The sequence below is a fragment of the Bufo bufo genome, chromosome 6 (genome assembly GCF_905171765.1).
Source record: "Bufo bufo chromosome 6, aBufBuf1.1, whole genome shotgun sequence".
In the NCBI taxonomy this organism is placed as follows: domain Eukaryota; kingdom Metazoa; phylum Chordata; class Amphibia; order Anura; family Bufonidae; genus Bufo; species Bufo bufo.
In genome coordinates this window covers 51,341,054-51,367,023 of record NC_053394.1, presented here as the reverse complement: position 1 = coordinate 51,367,023, position 25,970 = coordinate 51,341,054, and the positions used below count along the sequence as shown (strand labels likewise).

Here is a 25,970-nt window from a genome sequence, read left to right as displayed (position 1 = left end):
CATAAGTGACACACCGCTGAGATCCGCATTTCTGTCACTATTTTATGCTGCCCTGTTCCCTTTAAGGCCATTGGGCTTGCAAATGCAACAGGTACCTGCTGACTGTGGAATGCAGAAATAAGGATAATTTTTAATTCACCTGGATATTGAGGCGGCCTCTGTGTGCTCCCAATCCGTAACGTTTCACTGTTGAAGCGTGAAGCTGGAAATCTGTTGCTTTTAATGTCTCCAGCCCTAGAGGGGGGCAACCTGTTGGATGAAGGAACCAAAGAAGTGACAACTAGCCAAAGAATATGTATACATCCATAACCAGTACTCAGACTGCACCTCGTTACCATGTCCTCTGCAGATTACCCTGCCATCAGCACATTCTTGGAGAACCCTTTGAACAAAGGGGATTGTAAAAAGTGGACAACTCCTTTAAATATAATGGTTTTCCATTTCTAGGTACATATACAGTTATTTACACCATACTTGTCATCATGTAGGGGAAAAAAGATCTTTATAGATTTTATAAATTGTAAGGTTTTCGATATCACTAAGAGAACTCAATGTGGTCTCTGTCACTTGCTTCGGGACAGTATATGCCTACTAATAATTCCTAGTGGTGTCAAAGCCCCCACACATGTATAAGGTAGATTAGTCCTTGAGGCAGATATCTTCACTTTGCCTGAAGTAAATACATCTTAAATAATTAGTCTTTTCTATCAAGTAAAATAATGAACATGTAAGCACCTGTTGCTGCAGGCATCGCTCTTATGAATTCTGGTGTCACTTTCTTTTGTTCCTCAAGAGTACACTCTGAGGACCTCACTGATTATCGCAGGTCTTGTGCATGTCTAATTTAAGGTGCAGATAACACATGGGGGCGGATGCCACAGTCACCAGGAGGCCAGCTTTGTGTTCAGGTCTCTATTATAAACCATATCATCTGTGATTATCTACTATAGCTTCTATACACATTAGAGTATTGGTAGCCAAGCCCACCATTTGCGTAGGGCCAGCAGACAACCTAATGCTTATGGGGAGCTCCTGACTCTCCACTAACAGGTGATGTCAGGCAAGAAAAGGATTGGGCACATTGAATTTTCCTGGGAAATAAGCCACCACTGCAGATGTCTGGTAGGCTGTTCTTCCTTCTTCCCACCAAAACCACATGAACGAGCATTCAAGTGGCAGCTGTTGAAGGTGTAAGGACATTTTAACATTGTAAGGACCTGGGCAATCAATAGGTTTATTTGTAGAACATATATATATCTAGCTATATATACAAGAAAAAATCTTGTGGTTCCCTAAATATTGAACACTTGGGCCATCATTCACCCGGAATGAAATCTATTTTATGGACCTATATGCCAACTGAGCTAATAATTTAGCCAAGTTTGTTGGAGATATAAGAAGTTCTCAATATCAAAGGAAAAATGGTGTCTACTACCTTATGCCACTTTGTGTATGGAACAGTGCAGCCCCGTACTCAACCCGCACCACTGTCCCTACCTACTTTCACAATACGTTCTAAATGGTGGCCCGCAACTTGGTGACGGTCCCTAACTTGACTAAGTGCAGGAGCCTAAACCATGTAGTCAGACAGTAACAGGGCAAAACACAGGAGCGGTCTGAGGTCAAGACAGGTCTGAGGATAGACAGACGACAATGGCCACCTAACAATTGGACTCCATACAATACAACATTGAACCAGGTATCTATGCGGTGCATCACATCAAGACCTTGGCAGTAACAACATGAAACAAAACAACAATGCTAGGTCATCCTCAAAAAAACATAATTCTTTTTTTACATTTGTAGTAAATCAGATTTAATGCAGCCCTTATAATCTTATTAAAGTCTCTTTAATTTATCTATTGGTAGTACCTACTGTTCCAAATAGCAATAAAATAGGCATTCTACCTGCCGCCATATGGTGCCCCATTATGGCATTTTATTACAGAGGCATAAATCTCTAGAAGCACTGGGATACGGCTTGTGATGGACCATGTTGTTATTTTCTTTTATAAATTTGTGTGAAAAAACGATATGGAGATACAATCTTGGCCCATAGATGTCTAAGGGTGACATACTATGACAAGCATAGGCGTAACTACCATAGTGGCAGACTATGCAACTGCTATGGGGCAGGGGGCCAGTCTTAGTTAGGATCATCTCCTCTTCTACGGGGGTGAAAACTTGGTCAGGACTCCACCCTCTAAAGGAACAACTTTTAGCAAATGAGGCAGTGGAAAAATGGCCCAAGGGTCATTGAAAAGGGTTTAGGCAGAAACCCTTCTGTCCTGTGTGGGGGGCTGGTTTGATCCTTGCTATGAATTTATATGGTAATTTTGATGAGGCATTAGCCTACATAGAAAAAGAGACATGGTGAATCTTAAAAAAGACATGGCTTGCTAAAACAGGGCATGTCTAGCCCAAACATTCACGAGATGCACCCACTACTCTACCAGAAGGCACTTACAAAACGTTGGCAAGGAGTTTTCCTCAGGATAGGTCCTCAGTATCATATGGCGGGGGTCCGACACCTGGCACTTCAGCTGATCAGCTGGTTCCCATTCAAGTGTATAGTAAGGAGCCGTCCCATTGAAGTGGATGGGACGGCTTGTAATTACACTTGCTCACTGCTGCCATGTCGACGGCGAGCAGGTAAACAATAAAGAGAAGGCCACGCTCTCATGGAGCGCGGCCTTCTCTTCAACCAGCTGATCGGCGGGGTGCCAGGTGTCAGACCCCGGCCGATCTGATATTGATGACCTATCAATATCTATGAGGATAGGTCATCAATATTAATATTACTTTATCAGCTAAACTGAAATACTTAATTGACGTACCTTTTACACTATTTGGCAGTAACAATTTGTAATATATGGCATCACTATATATTTCCAAGCGGAAGGTATATATAAAAGATTCATAGGATTCCTGCAGCACTGGAGATTTCAAGGCATTATCACAAAGTAATGTATAATGGAGCTAAACCAGCATTACAATACAAAATCCTCTAGGCAACGCTAGTGCACAAAACAGCCGTCATGCTCATTCATGTTGTGTATGGACACAGGCATTTTTTTAGGAGACAGTAAAATTTTCCATTCGCACTACTTCTGATCCCGGCTTCTATGTAAGGTAAACTTTAGAAAGGATTCAGCCATTCTGCGGCCAGATCCAGAAGATATATTTACATAATCTGTGACTTTCGTAAGTAAAACGAGAGTGTGTGGTAGATTCATGATATGGCGGGGTCATTAGTCTCAGCCTCCTTCAAGGCATCACTTCCCCAGTGCATGAAGGGGATAACTGGTAATTGGCAAATATACTGATCCCCTAGGGGACAAAGGGTTAAAACGTAACATTTATTGTGAATGCTCCTAAAATAAATGAGCGCTAACAGGAGGAGCCTCTAGAACAAACAAATACACTGCTCAAAAAAATAAAGGGAACACAAAAATAACACATCCTAGATCTGAATTAATTAAATATTCTTCTGAAATACTTTGTTCGTTACATAGTTGAATGTGCTGACAACAAAATCACACAAAAATAAAAAAATGGAAATCAAATTTTTTAACCCATGGAGGTGGAAAAACACACTACAGGCTGATCCAACTTTGATGTAATGTCCTTAAAACAAGTCAAAATGAGGCTCAGTAGTGTGTATGGCCTCCACGTGCCTGTATGACCTCCCTACAATGCCTGTGCATGCTCCTGATGAGGTGGCGGACGGTCTCCTGAGGGATCTCCTCACAGACCTGGACTAAAGCATCTGCCAACTCCTGGACAGTCTGTGGTGCAACGTGACGTTGGTGGATAGAGCGAGACATGATGTCCCAGATGTGCTCAATTGGATTCAGGTCTGGGGAACGGGCGGGCCAGTCCATAGCATCAATGCCTTCGTCTTGCAGGAACTGCTGACACACTCCAGCCACATGAGGTCTAGCATTGTCTTGCATTAGGAGGAACCCAGGGCCAACTGCACCAGCATATGGTCTCACAAGGGGTCTGAGGATCTCATCTCGGTACCTAATGGCAGTCAGGCTACCTCTGGCGAGCACATGGAGGGCTGTGCGGCCCTCCAAAGAAATGCCACCCCACACCATTACTGACCCAATGCCAAACCGGTCATGCTGGAGGATGTTGCAGGCAGCAGAACGTTCTCCACGGCATCTCCAGACTCTGTCACATCTATCACATGTGCTCAGCGTGAACCTGCTTTCATCTGTGAAGAGCACAGGGCGCCAGTGGCGAATTTGCCAATCTTGGTGTTCTCTGGCAAATGCCAAACGTCCTGCACGGTGTTGGGCTGTAAGCACAACCCCCACCTGTGGACGTCGGGCCCTCATATCACCCTCATGGAGTCTGTTTCTGACCATTTGGGCAGACACATGCACATTTGTGGCCTGCTGGAGGTCATTTTGCAGGGCTCTGGCAGTGCTCCTCCTGTTCCTCCTTGCACAAAGGCGGAGGTAGCGGTCCTGCTGCTGGGTTGTTGCCCTCCTACGGCCTCCTCCACGTCTCCTGATGTACTGGCCTGTCTCCTGGTAGCGCCTCCATGCTCTGGACACTACGCTGACAGACACAGCAAACCTTCTTGCCACAGCTCGCATTGATGTGCCATCCTGGATAAGCTGCACTACCTGAGCCACTTGTGTGGGTTGTAGACTCCGTCTCATGCTACCAGACAGCCGAATAGGGCCTAAACGAGACATACGCAGTATGGTGACAGAAAAAGAGAAAAATGGAAAAACAGGAACGTTCTCGCCCATGTATGCAGTAGAACTGGATGTTGAATTCTCTTCCGTGTTGCGGATGTCAGACAGTAGACATTATTAATGTGTCACCACACCGAATCATTATCATTACCACAGCATAGACAGGAATCGGGAGCAGCAGGCCCTAGAATACCCTACTAGAGGGGCAGGGGCTATAACACCCTACCCTGTCTATACGAGGTACTTGCCCCGCAAGGGGCGTCCCCGTCCGGATACCTATCCCTGTGTGGGGCGGAATCCCTAGTACACCCTATTCAGGTAACTCCCGACGTGTCACGTTTCATTCAGCGAACTCATCAGGGGAGATGTACATATGTAATAACAAGCAATGGATGGGGCTTGTATTACAAAACAAAAAATAGTGAGGGGGGAATGAGTACAGGCTAATGGTTAAGTATATTCCAGAAAAACAGGGGGTTGGTCAGACGGATCCAAACCACCTAGAATAAACGACCCAATTAGCTTGATTGCAGGTCGCACCAGTGGGTGATGCCTGCCAGAGTCCAGGTGTGACCCTAGGATACGTGCTATCCAGAATGGCTGTCGGCAAGGAGTGCCTACCTGTCAGCGCCTTTTAAAAGTACCAAGTCGCGCGCCAGTGTTCCCGATCCGCCCTACTTCCGGTCACGTGACGCCAATTACAGGAAGTCACGTGACCGGTGGAACGCACGGAAGTAGGCCGGCGGTCTCACCGGCGACGCGCCCCAGAGCCCGCGGCACCAAGGTATGATGTCGCAAATCAAGTAGCAAGCCACAAGATCACCCCTGGAGGGCGGCACCGAAGATGTGCCTCGCCCACAACCGCACGGACCATAGCGAGGACGGTTAATGTATACTCAGGAGGCGGGACAATGCACTTAGCAATCAATGCGTCTGAATGTTGATACGGACAACAAGCAAATGGGGCCCATAATGAAAGGAACCTCTAGTAACAATACAAATACATAGTGTACAGAGCTAAAAATGGCCAGCTTAAAGAGACACCGATCTCAGGAGGAGTTAACTAGCTAATCGCCAGTAAGATCTAAAGATGATGAAATAAAAGGGGAAGGGGGGGGAAGGATTCAAATATAACAACTAAAATTCAGTTGCTCATTTAAGCCCATTGGGGCCATAGTTTTTAGGTAATAAATCCAACGGGTCTCGCGCTGAAGGATAGCACGGTCCCAATCCCCCCCACGCCTTGGGGGGAAGACACAATCTATGCCCATAACCTAAATACGGGCTTTCCCTTTGTGGTAATTATGAATGTGATTAGCCACAGGTGTGTCTTTGGCCTTAGATATATCATTTAGATGTTCCCCAATTCTTCTGCGAAACTAGCGGATGCTCTTGTCCACATATCCTCTACCACATTCACATGTCAGAAGATATATCACTCCGCGCGTTCGACAGTTAATGAAATGGTGAGTAGAGTACTCTTTGCCTGTGACTGCACTGCTGAAAACCTTCCCAGTTTTCAGATAGGTGCAGGCGATACAACCACTGCACCTATAGCAGCCTTTCACATTAGATTTTAACCATGTGGAACCGGATGGGGAAGGGGGTATAAACTCACTGGAAACCAGTCTGTCACGGAGACTGCAGCCGCGACGATAAGTGAGGTGTGGATACTCACCCACCACCTCTCAAGTCGGGGTCCAGCATGAGAATACCCCAATTTTTTGGGAAAATCTCTCTGATTTCACGTGACGCCCTGTCATAAGTGGTAATTGGACGGATGAGTTTTGAGGTCTGCAATGAACTCGGTTTAGGGGTTAAAAGAGTCGTTCTATCCACATGAAGTGCGGACCCAAACGCTCTCCTCAGAACTTTGTCTGAATATCCTCGCTGGCGAAACCTAACACGTAGGTCAGCCGCCTGCTTGATGAACTCACGCTTAGTGGAACAGTACCTCCTGAGACGGAGGTACTGTCCCTTAGGGATTCCCCGCTTAAGCGGGAGAGGGCGACTACTCTCCCACCTAAGTAGGGTATTGGTAGATGTTGGTTTTCTATATACAGATGTCTCGAGTTCGCCAGTATCTGTCTTAGAAACAAGGACATCAAGAAAGGGCAGCTGTTTATCGTCCACCTCACAAGTAAAGTGCATACCAATGCTATTATCGTTGAGCATCTCCACCAATGAACGGAACGAAGATACGCTTCCGCTCCATATGATGAAGATGTCATCAATGTACCGCGCCCACAAGCCTACCTGGTCCATAAGTACAGACCGGTCCTCACTGAAAACCAAGGTCTCTTCCCACCAGCCCAGGAACAAATTTGCATACGATGGGGCAAATGAACTCCCCATCGCTGTGCCCCTGAGCTGGTGGTAGATCCTCCCATTGAAAGAGAACACATTACTGGTCAGAGTGAATTCCAATAGCGAGAGGAGAAAAAGGCTGTGGGCGCGGTACTGACATCCACGAGTGCTCAAAAAATGTTCAACTGCCCTAATACCCAAGGTGTGGGGAATGCTGGAATACAAAGCTTCCACATCGATGCTAGCTAGCATACTCTCCTCCTCGATGTGGATCCCTTCTAACTGTTTCAACAGATGCGTGGTGTCTCGGGTATAGGAGGGGAGTGCAGTGACGAAGGGCGCCAAAACTCGATCCACATAAATCCCCACATTTTGGCAGAGGCTGCCCACCCCCGACACAATGGGACACCCCTTAAGAGGGTGCGTCCCCTTGTGTAACTTTGGAAGACAATAAAAAGTTGCCAAACGGGGATGGGTGGGTAGCATGAATTTATATTCATCATCCGTAATAATCTGTGATAGTTTAGCCTCGTCCAAAATGGTCTTCAATTTTGCTCTGAACTCTTCCAAGGGGTTATGTGCCAGAACCTCATATGTGGATGAGTCCCTCAGCAAGGTCTCGCACATAGTACTGTATTGACCGTGGTCCATGACCACTGTGTTTCCCCCTTTATCTGAGGGTTTGATCACTATAGAGTGATCATTCTCAAGATTAGAAATGACATTGGCCTGAGCCCGGTAAATATTATAACAGTGCGAGGGACGTAACTCCTCAATCTGTTGCGAAACCGTGCTGAGGAAAACATCCACACATGACAACTCGCCAGAATTAGGTGGCATTTTATTGCTTTTAAGCTTGAGACTGGTGAAAGGTCCCAGACCTTCCTGCTGTTCAAACTCCCTATCAAGACCATACAGGAGACGCACGTCCGATAGGATGTCTACTGGAATGCCAAGTTCGCGGCACTGTTTCTTCTCCTGTAATTTATGGAATTTATGCCAGCGAAGCTTGCGAACAAACAGATTGAGGTCTTTAATGATATCAAATTGATTAAAGGAGGGAGTTGGTACAAAAGAGAGACCAAGTTGAAGAACTTCAGTCTCTATCAGACTAAGGGGACGGGAGGAAAGGTTAACAATCTGAGGCCAGGGGCGTAGCTATAGGGGGTGCAGAGGTAGCAGTCGCTACCGGGCCCAGGAGCCTGAGGGGGCCCAAAGACCCTTGTGCTGCATAAGAAGACACACTAAGCACTGAGGGAAGGGGGGGCCCAAGCCTAACTCTTGCACCAGGGCCCATGAGCCTTTAGCTACGCCCCTGTCTGAGGCCCTAGGGGTTTAGAGGTGGTTGGGTGCGATTCCGCAATGGATAGGTCTGCGGAGGGTTGGGTTGGCTCTGATATTGGCTAGTCCCCCTAAAAAACGTCTATCTCTCCCCCGTGAGCCTCCTCTCTGTCGCCCGCGATTACCTCCCCAAGGTGACAATCTAATTCCCTTGGGTACACTATCAGAGTCAGAACAATCTGTTTCCGTCGAGGATAAATCCATATTGCCAATCACAATATCTCTCCTATTAGCAATAGAGGAGTAAATCCTGTTTTCTTTGAAATCTGCTAAATCTCTCACAAATTGGCGGTGCTTGCGCTTCTTGAGATGATACTGATATTTCTCAAGGAAATTGTGTAACTGCTTCTCTTTATTTGCAAATTCCGCCTCTTGTGAAAAGGTTTGAGCAGCCTCAATGCCTGCAGTTAACTTCTTATTTAAGTTTTCTAGGTTATTTTTCTCCTCTGTAAAAAGGAGGCGCATCAGCCGTAGAGAACTCTCAGTGGCTTCCTTCCAGGGCCGGCGCCACCCGTAAGGTGACCTAGGCAGCCGCCTAGGGCGCAATTTAGCAGGTGCGGTTTGAAAAAAAGAGCGTTGCCGCAAGTTTTTTTTTTTAAGTACGGCGGCGGGCCCTCCCCCGCACCAGGCGGCTGCCGCACTGCCCGGGCTGGTGCGTCTATGATTGTGCACCGCCCGGGCGCAGCCTGAAGAGAGGGACTGACAGGAGGAAAGCGCCTCTAATGTAGCGTGGCCGAGCTCTGTTCGGTCCGCAGTACAGGAGCTTTTGTTTCCTGTACCCGGCCGGACTGACAGGAAGTGCTCACTTAGTGTGCACTTCCTTTCAGTCCGGCCGGGTACAGGAAACAAATGCTCCTGTACCGCGGACCGAACAGAGCTCGGCCACGCTACACTAGAGGTTGAGGGGGGAAATGGAATGAGAGTGACAAGGGAGTGGGGGGGGGGGGAATGATGAGAGTGACAAGGGAGTGGGGGGAAGAATGAGAGTGACAAGGGAGGGGGGGATGAGAGTGACAAGGGAGGGGGGAATGAGAGTGACAACGGGGGGGGGGAAATGAGAGTGACAAGGGAGTGGGGGGGGGAAATAAGAGTGACAAGAGAGGGGGGGAATGAGAGTGACAAGGGAGTGGGGGGGGGAGGAAATGAGAGTGACAAGGGAGTGGGGGGGGAAATGAGAGTGACAAGGGAGGGGGGGATGAGAGTGACAAGGGAGGGGGGGAATGAGAGTGACAATGGAGGGGGGGAAATGAGAGTGACAAGGGAGTGGGGGGGAAATGAGAGTGACAAGGGAGTGGGGGGGAAATGAGAGTGACAAGGGAGGGGGGGAGGAAATGATGAGAGTGACAAGGGAGTGGGGGGGAGGAAATGATGAGAGTGACAAGAGAGTGGGGGGAAGAATGAGAGTGACAAGAGAGTGGGGGGAAGAATGAGAGTGACAAGGGAGTGGGGGGAAGAATGAGAGTGACAAGGGAGTGGGGGGGGGTGAGAGTGACAAAGGAAGGGGGAATGAGAGTGACAAGGGAGGGGGGGAATGATGAGAGTGACAAGGGAGTGGGGGGAAGAATGAGAGTGACAAGGGAGGGGGGGAATGATGAGAGTGACAAGGGAGTGGAGGGAAGAATGAGAGTGACAAGGGAGGGGGGGAATGAGAGTGACAAGGGAGGGGGGGAAATGAGAGTGACAAAGGAGGGGGGAAATGAGAGTGACAAGGGAGGGGGGAAATGAGAGTGACAAGAGAGGGGGGGAGTAAATGAGAGTGACAAGGGGGGGGGATGAGAGTGACAAGGGAGGGGGGGGAGTAAATGAGAGTGACAAGGGAGGGGGGAAATGAGAGTGACAAGAGAGGGGGGGAGTAAATGAGAGTGACAAAGGGGGGGTAATGAGAGTGACAAGGGAGGGGGGGAGTAAATGAGAGTGACAAGGGAGGGGGGGAGTAAATGAGAGTGACAAGGGAGGGGGGGAGTAAATGGGAGTGACAAGGGAGGGGGGGGGAAGAGAGTGACAAGGGAGGGGGGGGAAGAGAGTGACAAGGGAGGGGGGGGAGAGTGACAAGGGAGGGAGGGGGGAGAGTGACAAGGGAGGGGGGGTAGAATGAGAGAGACAAGGGAGGGGGGGTAGAATGAGAGTGACAAGGGAGGAAGGGGGGGGGGAGAGAGTGACAAGGGAGTCCCCAGAGCCAGACTGCAGCCAGAGACCAGATCACCTTATTGTCCTGGTGGTAAGTAGACAATGCAATATGTTTATTATGTAATTGTTTAGTTATTAATACTACATTGGAAACTAATTTACCTCACATTAAGGCTCCATTCACACGTCTGCAACGTGTTTTGCGGATACACGGAGCCGCGGATCTGCAAAACATGGAAAGCAGCAATGTGCGTTCCGCATTTTGCGGACCGCACATTGCCGGCACTATTAGAATATGCCTGTTCTTGTCCGCAATTGCGGACAAGAATAGGACATGTTCTATTTTTTTGCGGAACGGAATTGCGGATCCGCAAGTCCGTGTCCGGGCAGCACATCATGCTGCCCCATAGGAATGAATGGGTCCGCAATTCCGTTCCGCAAAATGCAGAACGAAATTGCAGACGTGTAAATGGAGCCTAAAGGGACACTATAGTCCCAGAACCAGTACAGTTAATGTAGTGGTACTGGTGTCTATAGCCTGTTCCTGCAGAGAAAAGACACTGTGCAGTACTGGTGGTAAAGGAGCACTATAGTGCCAGGAAAACAAACTCATATTCCTGGCACTATATAGTTGTTAGGAGTGGGGCACCCTCGTGTCCCCCTCCCACTGGGCTGAAGGGGTTAAAACCCCTTCAGCCACTTACCTTTCTCCAGCGCCGGCACTGGGAACTCTTCTCCCCGATCCTCCTCTCAGCTGCGAATGCGCATGCGCACGCATTCAAAACTATGTTCCGCGTCTTCCCACTGTAATTTTCACAGTGAGAATCGCGGAAGCGCCTCTAGCGGCTGTCAGGGAGGCAGCTACAAGAAGCTTGATTAACCCTAAGGGAAACATAGCAGTTCTTTTAATTTAAATGGTGAGAAAGGGGTGGATCATATGTGATGTCATGATATGGGCAGATCATCTGATTGGGGGGGGGGGGGGGGGCAATTTTTATCTTGCCTAGGGCGGCAAAAATCGTTGCACTGGCCCTGTCGGTGGGGGTCTCACTATGACATATCCAAAATTTTTTTAAAAAAGTGTAGTTACTCTTTAAACGTAGAGTGCACGGCCACCTTGTGGACACCGCCCCTCACAGATTTGCCCCCTTCCTCTTACCAACATGCCACACACAGAATGGCGTTCCCAACCACAGTCTTCCATTTATTCAGGTGCCTCCATACTTTTGGACCGTGTAGATTGTGGATTTAGATATTGAAGGTTTCTGCTGTGCTCACGATGATGTTACAGAGGCAGGAAAACATACGACAGATACAGACAAAGCGAAAAAAATAAACACACTCTAAATACCACCAAACTTTAAAAAAATATATTCTCACGAACTTTCTCTGACGTCTTGGGTTATCTTCTCCGCTCCTGTTCCAAAATCAAATTTTTCTGACTCTTTCTTGTTTTTCTCTGCCTTCTTGCTGCTGTTTTTGGCTGAGAAAAAAAAGAGACAGTTGTCTTATTACAATGTTGTCAGATGATAATCGCATTAACCAAGGCTGAGAACAGTCACGTACTCTGCACATCTGTATAGACAGGGACTGGCTCATACACATTCAGGGGCGGACTGGTCATAGGCCCCACAAGGAAATTTCCCAGTGGGGCGATGCCCAGGGGGGCCGACTGTGCCATTCTCACGGCCGTTTGCCAGGTACATAATAATCTGATGATCTCCTCAATTCAACGGCATCGCCGTCCTCAGTACAGCGATACACTTGAATACTGCAGCGAGGGTGGTGGTACTTTGTGCTGCACTGTGGCATTTGGTTCTGCAGGGGCGGTATTTTGTACTGTACTACAATATTGCTGGCACTGCTTACTTGTGTTTCCCTGCCTTCTGTCAATTTGGACTCGCCTACAACATAGGGCGACTATTAGGTTTCCAGGGCCACTTTAAGTTCCCAGTCCGCCTCCTGTACATATTGCAAAAATTACAGCTCTATACAACCTCCAAGTTGTATTAAGCCCTAATATGGCACCCATAGACGTCGGTAGTGCCGTACCAGAACTCTGTATGTATCTGTTATTATGCGGAGGAAAGGGAGTAGATTCTGCATGAACCTGAGAGACAAAGACAAAAAAACTGTAGTAGGTTTCATTAGATGCCATATTACAGAGGTATGGTACCCTACAAACATTGCCTTCTGGAAATCAGTACTGTGCAGACACCATGTGGAGGAACACAGGGAACCTACACTCCATAAATACCCACCTCTATGTGTAATAATACCTTCCAACATTAGGAATTTTAAAAATGGACAGAATTATTCTGTACAGAGTTGCAATGGTATTAAAGGAGTTCTCCACTTTGAACAGTCTCTACATGTTAGAAACCTCCTTTGATAATAAAAACATTACAAGGTGTCCCCATTCTAGGACCCCCAGTGATCACCTGTAATCTGTGGGGAAACCTCGCAGTAAATATTCAATTTTCCCTGCAGTGCCACCTAATGGAATAAATGAAGAATTGCACAGCTCCTATTCAAATGAATGGGGTGTCTGTGTAATGCAGGACAGGATAGGTCCTCCAGAGTGAAAAAGGCATTCTTTGTAGCTGCTATCCATGCTGTTCGAGAGAAGAGGATCCCGACGAGGGAACACCCTTCTATTAAGGTCTCATACACACGACTGTATGTATTTTGTGGTCCGCAAAAAACGGATCCGCAAAAAATACAAATGACGTCCGTGTGCATTCCGTTTTTTGCGGAACAGAACAACTGGCCGCTGATAGAACAGTACTATCCTTGTCCATAATGCGGTCAATAATAGGACATGTTCTATTTTTTTGCAGAACGGAAATACGGATTTACGGAAATGGAATGCTCACGGAGTAGCTTTCATTTTTTTTTTGCGGACCCATTGAAATGAATGGCTCCGTATACGGTCCGCAAAAAAACCAGAACGGAGACAGAAAGAATATACGCTCGTGTGCATGAGGCCTAACGTAGAATTCCCTAAGGCTGGGTTTACAGCGCGTTCCTACGCGCTGTAAAACGCTCGACAGGCAAAAACCAATGATCCCCTATGGGCATGGTTCTCACCTGAGCGTTTTACAGCGCGTTCGAACGCGCTGTAAAACGCCCTATGCCCCAAGAAGTACAGGAGCTTCTTTGGGGCGTATGGTCGCGCGTTCCCGCACATAGACTTCCGGGAACGCGCGACAATGGGCGTTTGCCTGTTTCCCTCCCGCGTATGTAAACGCCCGATAAAATCGCGCATACAGAGCGCATACAGAGTACGCTCAGGTCTGAACCCAGCGTAATAAGTAGTTGAAGATGGTTTTATAAACTGGACAACCCCGGTTTATATAACAGGTTACTAGCTCGGGGGTATTCTAGTGAAATTCTTAATGCTGCGTATCGCAGGGCAGAATCTCTGGACAGGGAGGATTTTATCAAGGATAAAAATGCGGTGACGCCCCCTCTAAAAATACAAACGCACCAATGGTTTTGTTGCAGGTTACAGCAGGCAATATTATGAAGTGAAAGGGATCAAGTAAAAATATATTCCTCTATTATATCAGGATGATAGCTTGGGAACCATTTTATCAGAAGTGGTAAAATTTGCTGCTCGAAGAAGTGTCCCCCACATTGGGTTCTATTTTATCTCCATGTCTTTTTCTAGACGTTTCTAACCAGCAAAAAAAATAAAAAATGCTTTCCAATATGAGTAGTTACAAGTGTGGCCACAAAAAATGTCAAAGTTGCCCCTTAATAGAAGTGGAAAAGTAGTTTTCATCTTTTATCATCCAGAAATCACACAATATGAAGGGTTAGAGTCCAAAAAAACTTTAAAAAAAAGTCCAGCTTACAATAAAAAGTGTTGCATCTTTATTCTTCAAAAATCATGAATAATAAAATCCAAGTCTGACATCATACAGACAGGATAGCGTTATAGTCTACGCATTTCGGAACGTGTAGACTATAACGCTATCCTGTCTGTATGATGTCAGACTTGGATTTTATTATTCATGATTTTCGAAGAATAAAGATGTAACGCTTTTTATTGGAAGCTGAAGTTTTTCACTTTTTTTATGGACTCTAATCTTGCCTGATCCGGGTTTTTGGTCCGTGCCTCCATTATGTGGACACAGGTGAGCGCAGCTATTTTTCCTCATTTGATATCAAGGGTTACATCAATTGTGACGCTGCTAATGTGCTGTATCTTGCCTCTTGTTCTGGTTGTCATAAACAATACGTTAGACGCACCACAGCCCCCCCTAAAAGGGCTGGGGGGAATAAAACTTCCAGTATCTCCATGCTACCCAGACATTTTAAAGAGGCACATGGGGAGACTCCAGCCATTTTAGGGTGCATTCACACAACCGTATTTTTAGTCTGCGTCTGATCCTCATTTTTTTTGCAGATCGCTTGTGGACATGCATTTCTATGGGGATACAAAAAAATGCAGACAGCACACGGTCCATTTTGCAGATGCACATGGAAAGCTTGTGTGAATGCACCCTTAGAGGAATAGAGAGGGTATTCAGACCAGTAAAGGAAGGGGATCACAGAAGAAAATTGTTAAATAGGAGGTTTTTTGGATTTTTTTCTGTTAAATATGAGATTACCTTTGGGCCTGAATCGCTGTCATGATTTGATTTCTCACTATTGAAATCAATCTACTCCAATATTTGTACCATGATAGTCAAAGCACCTTTACTCCAAAAATGTCTCACTCCACTGACCCCAAGTAATTGTAACCAGGGGGGCGGACTGTCCATAGACCTTACAGGGAAATTTCCCGGTGGGCCGATGCCCAGGGGTCTACCTTCTCACGGCCGGCCATTTTGTGCTGCTGGCAGTATTTTGTGATGTACTGTGGTATTTGGCTCTGTTGGGGTGGTAAAATGTGCTGCAATATGATATTGCTGGCCCTGCTTTCCATCAATTTGGACCCAACTACTAAACAGAGCCACTTTTAGTATTTTTTCCAGGGCCACTTTAAGTTCTCAATCCGCCCCTGATTGTAACCTACAACTCAGCATGTAAAGTAGGGTTTAGTGCCACCTTATAACCTACTCAAATAGAAATGTCTACAGTCCAGTTCCTCACTCCTGGTCCTCACAAGGCACAATCTGGGGATTGTGACTGCTATAGTTGAATGTACTACAACTTCCATTTTGCACTACAGTAAAGAGAGACGTTTATTTTTCTATCCCTGCTTAGTCTCCTGACTCCTACACCATACTCTGGCCATTGCACTCAGCACGCCCTGACTTGCACCCCATACAGACACTTAACATTACGGGCACCCCAACTACCATCAGGCAGGAGCCCCAGAACCAGGGTGTGCCCTGGGGCAAGAATGGGTGCACCTTCATTTCACTGCACGGCCCTAGGAAAGCCGTCATGATTGACTGTGACAGCCAAAGCCACTACCACTCCAGGTCCTCAGGGGCGGGCGGAAGGAAGGAAGGGAGGAAGGAATATATATTTTAATAGGATTTGATAGATATATATAGAACAAAAAAAACAAACAGCAGCACTTGTCATAATTGATGTGGGTGCAATTCCTCCAGGCTGTAGGTCATTCAGCCTAAGCATACCTAAGTACAAGATGAGGCAGCACTCCAATTTAGTGAAAAGAGACGGTGGACCACTTTATTTCACCCAAAAGCAATGTTTCAGCCCAACACAATGAGGCTTGAGAAAGGCCTCACTATGTTAGGCTGAAACATTGCTTTTGGGTGAAATAAAGTGGTCCACCGTCTCTTTTCACTAAATTGGAGTGCTGCCTCATCTTGTAGATAGATAGATAGATAGATAGATAGATAATAAATAGATAGATAGATAGATAGATAGATAGATAATAGATAGACTCATTGAGTAAGACCTCATTGTGTTTGGCTGAAATGTTGCGGTTGGGGTGAATAAAGCGGGCTCATTTCCATTTCTTCACATTTTGAGTGCTGCCTCTTATTTTCAAGTATTCATCAGCCTTGAAAACACGGCCTAGAGGGACAGATAGATATAGATTAGAGATAGATAGATATTAGATAAACTGATAGATAGAGATAGATATTAGATAGATAGATAGATAGATAGATAGATATTAGATAAACTGATAGATAGAGATAGATATTAGATAGATAGATAGATAGATAGATAGATAGATAGATAGATAGAGATACAGTTGCAAGAAAAAGTATGTGAACCCTTTGGAATGATATGGATTTCTGCACAAATTGGTCATAAAATGTGATCTGATCTTCATCTAAGTCACAACAATAGACAATCACAGTCTGCTTAAACTAATAACACACAAAGAAGTAAACGTTACCATGCTTTTATTGAGCACACCATGTAAACATTCACAGTGCAGGTGGGAAAAGTATGTGAACCCTTGGATTTAATAACTGGTTGAACCTCCTTTGGCAGCAATAACTTCAACCAAACGTTTCCTGTAGTTGCAGATCAGACGTGCACAACGGTCAGGAGTAATTCTTGACCATTCTTCTTTACAGAACTGTTTCAGTTCAGCAATATTCTTGGGATGTCTAGTGTGAATCGCTTTCTTGAGGTCATGCCACAGTGTCTCAATCGGGTTGAGGTCAGGACTCTGACTGGGCCAGAAGGTGTATTTTCTTCTGTTTAAGCCAGTCTGTTGTTGATTTACTTCTATGCTTTGGGTCGTTGTCCTCTTGCAACACCCATCTTCTGTTGAGCTTCAGCTGGTGGACAGATGGCCTTAAGTTCTCCTGCAAAATGTCTTGAAAAACTTGGGAATTCATTTTTCCTTCGATGATAGCAATCCTTCCAGGCCCTGACGCATCAAAGCAGCCCCAAACCATGATGCCCCCACCACCATACTTCACAGTTGGGATGAGGTTTTGATGTTGGTGTGCTGTGCATCTTTTTCTCCACATAGTGTTGTGTGTTTCTTCCAAACAACTCAACTTTGGTTTCATCTGTCCACAGAATATTTTCCCAGTACTGATGTGGAACATCCAGGTGCTCTTGTGCAAACTGTAAACGTGCAGCAATGTTTTTTTTGGACAGCAGTGGCTTCCTCTGTGGTATCCTCCCATGAAATCAATTCTTGTTTAGTGTTTTACGTATCGTAGATTCGCTAACAGGGATGTTAGCATATGCCAGAGACTTTTGTAAGTCTTTAGCTGACACTCTAGGATTCTTCTTCACCTCATTGAGCAGTCTGCGCTGTGCTCTTGCAGTCATCTTTACAGGACGGCCACTCCTAGGGAGAGTAGCAGCAGTGCTGAACTTTCTCCATTTATAGACAATTTGTCTTACCGTGGACTGATGAACAGCAAGGCTTTTGGAGATCCTTTTATAACCCTTTTGTAATGGTCACGTCCACACACACACACACACAGGGGGAAGGATAGTGACCACTGCGCTCCACCCTCACCCCTGCCCTGCCTACTTGCCTCACGAGTCCTGATGACAGGGGACAACTGGACGACAGTCCCTTACTTAGGATATGTGCAGGGAAGACAGACAAGACAAAATACGGAACGTGAACGGACCGGGTCAGAACCAAGAGAGCTACGCAGTACAAAGGGTTAAGCAAAGAATGGTCAGGAGAAGCCGGGGTCAAATACCAGGAGAGTAGAGAAGTACCAGAGGAGTCCGCAAAGAGTAGTCAGGTGGGAGCCAAGGTCACAATACCAGGAGGGATGCGCAGTACAGGAGGAGCAGGCAAAGGATTGTCAGGGAACAGGATCAGGTGAGTATTCAGTAGTCCAACAAATAGCCAGGAACCTAGAATTAACAGGCAACCTGTGGCCAGCAGGCTGCCTGTATTTATAGTGGGGTCTAAAGGTCATGTGACATGGCCAGCGTCACATGACCGACAGACAGCTCGGCGCTCAAGGCAGACCTAGGAGCAGGGAGCCTCCCAGCTAGCAAAGCCGCCCTGGTAACGAGGCCAAACACAGATCCTCGCTCCTGAAGCTAAGCAGCAGGTCTGCGGCTGATGGGAGACCGAGTGCGCCTTTGGCGCCCCGTGACACCTTTCCAGCTTTATGCAAGTCAACAATTCTTAATCGTAGGTCTTCTGAGAGCTCTTTTGTGCGATGCATCATTCACATAAGGCAATGCTTCTTGTGAAAAGCAAACCCACAACTGGAGTGTGTTTTTTTATAGGGCAGCGCAGCTGTAGCCAACACCTCCAATCTCATCTCATTGATTGGACTCCAGTTGGCTGACACCTCACTCCAATTAGCTCTTGGAGATATCACTAGTCTAGGGGTTCATATACTTTTGCCACCTGCACTGTGAATGTTTACATGCTGTGTTCAATAAAAACATGGTAACATCTAATTCTTTGTGTGTTATTAGTTTAAGCAGACTGTGATTGTCTATTGTTGTGACTTAGATGAAGATCAGATCACATTTTATGACCAATTTGTGCAGAAATCCATATCATTCCAAAGGGTTCACATACTTTTTCTTGCAACTGTAGATATTAGATAGACAGATAGATAGATAGACAGATAGATAGATATTGCTTTATATATGACTGGTCATCATTTGTGACCCGGCTATATCACCTTCACTATAGCACCAGTTAGTAAGAAGCATTGGCCGTCACTCTGCACACATGGAAGAACCTGTATGGGCGCTCAGTACTATCGAGCTGATGACTTCCCACACGTATTTGCTCAGAGTCATAAAGGAGATTATATTATTTATTCTATGACAGTATACATTAATCAGAGCATTGTTAGCTGTAAACGTAATTGTCAGCCCCAGGCTCCATCATACACCCTCTCCCTCCGAGCTATGACCAGCTGATGGAGCCTCTTGAGCTTTACTGTACCTATCAAACAAAGTATTTTATTATATCATCTAACTCAACCTCAGAGATGAATGATGTTCTCTTTATTCACCCATGTGCATAGTGCCAGTACTACTATCATAGCCAGTATGCATTTCATCAGACTACTGCTTAAAGAAGTGTAGTGTACGGGGACTGTAATGCCCGTCACTACAAAAGGGTCACTTGTTGTGCTGTCGTGTTCCCTTATTTATGGGGAGGTTGGTCATAAAATGTAATTGAATGTAATGCTATGTATTTCCCTGTCACTGTGAAATGTGCATACACAGGCCTGTTAGGGGTGTCATTCCAGCTCCTAGTCATTAGAGGGAGCTAGGGAGCCCTAGACTATATAAGGCCCAGTCAGGGAAAGGAGAGGGAGTTGTTGGTAGTTGGAGTTTAGACTATGTCAGAGTCAAGTCCAGGCCGGAAGCCTGCAGACCAGGAGAGGGTATTGCAGTCCCTGTAACCGGGTTCCAGATTCAAGGAGAAGGTTCCCCTCCTGAGTTCACATATGCAGAAGCAGGAACACCTCAGTTAAAGAGCCTGAGGAAGCTGAGAGAGAGAGAGAGGCAAAGCTCAGAAAAGCAAGAGGTACTCAAGACAACAGAGGAGGTACTTAATAATTATAAAACCAAGGATATACGCCAGAGCTAGAGCATTTGACCTTGGAGAAGAGTTTCTATGTTCCAGGATCAGTCAGGAATAGAGTGCAAGCCGCCTGTACTGCAAGTCCTGTGTTTAACACTCTAAAGTCACCTTGCTATATACATATATATTGCCTGCATCAACTGTATTGAAAATCAACTGTCTTCAAAGGAACTGCGCTTCCGTCAATGTCCCTATATGATGACTACTAAAGTTTGAATTCTGTTTTAACATCACGTGGTTCCTCAGTTATTCCTGCTGTCAGCAAACGGCGTGCCACAGTTTAATTGGCACTGGCGTCACAAACATTTCTCATCATCATCTGCCCTTGCAGAGAGTCAGCCGTCCCAGGTTAGTGTCTATTGCACTACAACACCCAGGAACATTTCTAAAACTAACTTGAGTACGCTGCACCTCTCTTTTGGCGTCACGAACAGGATACGCACGCTTTATAGTGCAAGAAGCGTGAACTTTGTGCCTTATACAGTTGCCCTGTGACCAAAGTGACAAATTGCCTGTTTTATTAAAGTGGACTTTGTGGACTGAAAAACATACCCAAAGTGTGCCTAAAACCTCCAAAAAGCGCTGTGCAGTGTTGCGCTATCAAGAGGAAGGAAATCGCCACACCGGAGTGTGGTTTTATGGACTTTTCAACATCCTGCTTGCTATCAGTGAATATACAGCGGTTTTTGCTAAAGATGGCCGCTGAGCTTGCTGAATTTACTGCTGCGTCATCTTCATCCCGAAAAAGCGGGAAAAATTGGCGCCCTTTTGATGAAAAAGCGGGAAAGGGTTCAAGGTCAGGCGCCACAGCCTGCCTGGACATTTGCATGTCTGCCAGCATGGACTCCGCCTTCCATATACTGGAATACCTGGGGGGCGGCCTCCCAGTGCAATGGGAGGATCTGGCTGAACTTATTGGCGCCACCCTGTCGCTCTCCAGAGAAGGATCGAGCATGTTGGAGAGTGAGCCCTGCTTTGCTGCCACGTCCGCGCCTGAAATACCGAACATGGATATTGGTGTAGAGCCAGAAGAGGCTCCACCGGCCTACTCTCCGGGACCGGAGAGACCCGCCTGCCCGCCACGGGAGAAAGAACCAGAGCCCTGCTATGGCTCTTGGAGAGACTTCTTTCAGCCCTCTTTCAAGTGGTCTTCATTAATGGCAGAGATCCGGGAGGCCGCTATAAAGCGGAATACAAAGACTAAAATATATTATGAGGAACTGACCAAGACTATCCATGAACGACACACCAACACCCAACCCCGCCTGGAAAGGAGAAAGGGGTTGGTGGTGTCCTTTGACAAAGCCTGTGGCTACGGGTTCATACAAGATTACCTAACTGGCAGAGACTTATATGTCAACAGGAGATCTGTCAAGCGAGACTACCTCCCTTCGTATCAACATAGCCTCCGCGAGGGAGAGGAAGTGGAGTTCACCCCTGCCGAGAGCCTGAGAGGCCCATATGCAACTGCCGTGACCCGTCCCAAGCGAGAACCTGAGGACTGGGAGGCAGAAGAAGACTACTCTGGCTGCGAGCGGGAACCTGAACGCTCTCCAGGGCCGGCCCATCACGCCTTCCAGGAGCGGAGCTCCTTCATTGGGCCTAATGTCTTCTGGCAGCCAACCGTGTTGGAAAAATGGGTGAGCCCCTACCCTTCCCCCGAGCTGCCTCGCCGGGAGAAAACCATCCAGGACATGGAGAACTTAAAAAGACTTAGCGGTACCTTCGAGAATATCCGGAAGGGTAGGAGACCCGATGCGCCACCAGAACCTGCAGAGGCCGCGTCAGAGGTATCGTTGCCTGTACCTGCGCCGGCGGCGCCAGCAGATGACAGCGACTCCGACACGGAAAGTATCGGTGACCAGATTGTCCGGCTGGAGGAAAAGTTGCGGGAGCTGCGCAAGATTGCCACCGCCAGGATCCAGGCGCCGCCGAAGAAGGACAAGGTAAGGGTGCCTGTCACCACCCGTAACCCACCGTCTGCTAATGTTGCTCCGTCAAGGCCCCAAAGAAGACCCACTATTCCTGTGAATTGCTGCCCAGAGCCCAACGGACCGCTTGCGGCGGCGGTACCAAGTTCACTACAACCCACGATCATTATGCCGGGACCGGTACGGTCCACAAGAGGGTTTATCCCTAGGCCTATGGGACCAATACCCATCAGGGGCCCTTTCACTTTGCAGCTGCCCCCTAACACTGTGATGTGGGCACATCCTCCTGTAGAGGACTACTACAGGCCGTATTTGCCAGCAGAGCCAGGTGATTATGACATGCCACTATGAATCAGCCTGCTAGGCCTTTGATTTATTTTGCTAAAGAATGATGTTGAACGCTTAACCCTTCCAGGACAGGAGTCCTATGTTTCCTGGTCGTTTGTTGCTGCTGCCAGTTTATCCACGGCTCAGTGGTAGGTGTTAACCACTGAAATCATAAGGTCAACAAAGCCAAGTTTGTTTCCAGGACCTCCTGCCTGCTTTTGCTATCCCACGCCAAGTTGTGCCTGTTCCTTAGTTGCACCTTTTACCCTTAACCCCTTTTCAGGTTGATCAGGGGTATTACAGCACTTGTTTTATATTGTGCAACTTGATGTTAAGGAACTGTGCCCGGAGATAGACTCAAAAGAACCTTAGGCCTCTGAGATTCTTACTCTTTTTAAAGGAAATGTGCCCAGAGATGGACTCCACCGCACGAGAGCCTCTGTGATTTAATAGGAAAATAACCCGGGTACGGACTCATATTTGTTATTTGAGCCTCCAAGAACTTTTATACTGTTTTACCGTTTCTTGCTGTTCTATTAAGGACAATTTGCACCTATGGACTATCCTGGTAATAATGTTACGCTGTGCCAGGTCAGCGCCCCAGTTCCATTCACTATCCTGAGAGAAGAGAACGACGCCCCTTGTCACCACCCTTCACCTTTATCAATTGGACCTGATAGGAATGTGAATGCAGATGAACTACATATATGTATGCCTGCATGTGTCTTTTCTGTTTCAGGTAGAGATTCCAGTTGGACGAGCCCTGATGGAGTACGAGGTCGTACTCAGCTTAAAGCAGTGGGGTATGTAGTGTACGGGGACTGTAATGCCCGTCACTACAAAAGGGTCACTTGTTGTGCTGTCGTGTTCCCTTATTTATGGGGAGGTTGGTCATAAAATGTAATTGAATGTAATGCTATGTATTTCCCTGTCACTGTGAAATGTGCATACACAGGCCTGTTAGGGGTGTCATTCCAGCTCCTAGTCATTAGAGGGAGCTAGGGAGCCCTAGACTATATAAGGCCCAGTCAGGGAAAGGAGAGGGAGTTGTTGGTAGTTGGAGTTTAGACTATGTCAGAGTCAAGTCCAGGCCGGAAGCCTGCAGACCAGGAGAGGGTATTGCAGTCCCTGTAACCGGGTTCCAGATTCAAGGAGAAGGTTCCCCTCCTGAGTTCACATATGCAGAAGCAGGAACACCTCAGTTAAAGAGCCTGAGGAAGCTGAGAGAGAGAGAGAGGCAAAGCTCAGAAAAGCAAGAGGTACTCAAGACAACAGAGGAGGTACTTAATAATTATAAAACCAAGGATATACGCCAGAGCTAGGGCATTGGACCTTGGAGAAGAGTTTCTATGTTCCAGGATCAGTCAGGAATAGAGTGCAAGCCGCCTGTACTGCAAGTCCTGTGTTTAACACTCTAAAGTCACCTTGCTATATACATATATATTGCCTGCATCAACTGTATTGAAAATCAACTGTCTTCAAAGGAACTGCGCTTCCGTCAATGTCCCTATATGATGACTACTAAAGTTTGAATTCTGTTTTAACATCACGTGGTTCCTCAGTTATTCCTGCTGTCAGCAAACGGCGTGCCACCGTTTAATTGGCACTGGCGTCACGAACATTTCTCATCATCACCTGCCCTTGCAGAGAGTCAGCCGTCCCAGGTTAGTGTCTATTGCACTACAACACCCAGGAACATTTCTAAAACTAACTTGAGTATGCTGCAGAAGCACTCCGAGATTTTTCTTTTCTTTGCCTATATAGTGCAGGATAAGCGTTTAAAAAAAGAATAAGATAGAGGCTCTGGTGTATGCCTGTTTTATTTGACGTGTCATTTGTGGGTTTGGCAGTCATCTTGATTGTCTCTCCCCTCAGATATGGTTTTCTGCTCTGTGTCTTTTGAGGGCAGCCATGACAGATTAGTGATACAGCTGCTGACCCCTCATACTGCAGGGTCTCCATATTCTTCTATGTGATGCAGTCTGAGCCTGTCTGTACTCTCTGTCCCCTGTCAATTATTACATACAGGAGGCAGGGAGATGCAGTACCTCAGTTCAGGAGTATCTGCAAATTGTTCATTTCTTTATGTTATGTCATGCTATGTACTGCACCCAGTATAAGAATGTATGGATGACACAGTCAGGGTTAACAACCCTGGCTCAGCTCTTGTAGGAGGTTAGGTGTGGACTGGCTCCACCCCTAGTTCTGGGCAGTGTTAGGGAGAGTTTGGAAGGGAGAGGAAGCAGTGATTTATGCTCCCTCTTCTTAGGCCCAAAAATACTGCAAAGACTCACCGATTTACAGATGTGTGATCTACAGAAGGAGAGAAGGAGTAAGACAAAGGAGAGAACTAGAGAACCTATAGGCTGCATGGTCCAGCATTGGTGTCAGTAAGGTAACCTGCTACCAAAAGCTGTTAAGATGACGTTTACACTGCCTGGTCCTGTCAATCAAAGTGCAAATAGCGGGTCAGTTGCAGAGAGAGAGCAGAGCCTCTAGGTGTAATGGCAACACCCCCGTTGCTCCTAGAGGCTTATTTGCATATATTAAAACATAATTTTTCTCAGCAATGTGGGCACATATGCATATGGGGCCAACACAGATGTCTTCAGCTGCCAAGTGCACGTGTAACAGGTCAGCCAGTGTCATAGGTACAAAACTGCTGACAGATACCCTTTAAACAGGGAGTACCTCACTGACTGACTCCAATGCTCAGTCATGCAGCCTATGGATCTTCATGGTTCTTTCTTTCTCTCTCTTTCTGTACTACTATAAAGTAGATGGCTTTCTTGATGCAAAGAAACAAGGAGATAGCACACTTTCACTTTCTCAGCTAACATTAGAGTGAATGAGGGGTGGACCAAAATCCATCACCTAACTTCCTGAAAAGGGCAGAGTCAGGACAGTTAACCCTAACTGATCCATACAGAGCTATTCGAGTTGCAACATATCAACACATCAAAACATTATACAACATGAAACAATTTGCAAGTACCCTATTCTGGGGTACTGCACCTGTACTAGTGCCAAAAGTACTGCTCTTCAATGTATATGGTACAAGCAACCAAATGATTGCAAGTTAAAAAAAAATAAAAAATCCAGTTGAATACATTTTTTTTAAAGCACTTAGTCTGCATATTTAATGGGTTAAAATCAATCAAAACTTTTAGGGTCCTTAGAAGAAAATGAAAGGGGCTGTCTAGTATTAGAAACACATGACTGCTTTCCTGACAAAACAGCACCATAGAAACATAGAATGTGTCGGCAGATAAGAACCATTTGGCCCATCTAGTCTGCCCAATATACTGAATACTATGGATAGCCCCCGGCCCTATCTTATATGAAGGATGGCCTTATGCCTATCCCATGCATGCTTAAACCCCTTCACTGTATTTGCAGCTACCACTTCTGCAGGAAGGCTATTCCATGCATCCACTACTCTCTCAGTAAAGTAATACTTCCTTATATTACTTTTAAACCTTTGCCCCTCTAATTTAAAACTGTGTCCTCTTGTGGTAGTTTTTCTTCTTTTAAATATGCTCTCTTCCTTTACCGAGTTGATTCCCTTTATGTATTTAAAAGTTTCTATCATATCCCCTCTGTCTCTTCTTTCTTCCAAGCTATACATATTAAGGTCCTTTAACCTTTCCTGGTAAGTTTTATCCTGCAATCCATGTACTAGTTTAGTAGCTCTTCTCTGAACTCTCTCTAGAGTATCTATATCCTTCTGGAGATATGGCC

General features: G+C 46.4%; 1 protein-coding gene across 1 annotated transcript in view; it reads right to left on the bottom strand.

Annotated features, from left to right (window-relative positions):
* CPXM2 (carboxypeptidase X, M14 family member 2) overlaps positions 1 to 25,970 on the bottom strand; it is a 132,029-nt gene that overhangs the window by 81,241 nt on the left and 24,818 nt on the right. Inside the window, exons 3-4 of the mRNA XM_040436613.1 lie at positions 11,875 to 11,973; positions 140 to 249 (exon numbers count right to left, since the gene is read on the bottom strand). Coding sequence (XP_040292547.1) covers positions 140 to 249; positions 11,875 to 11,973 — 209 coding nt within the window. The remainder of the gene's footprint in view (positions 1 to 139; positions 250 to 11,874; positions 11,974 to 25,970) is intronic.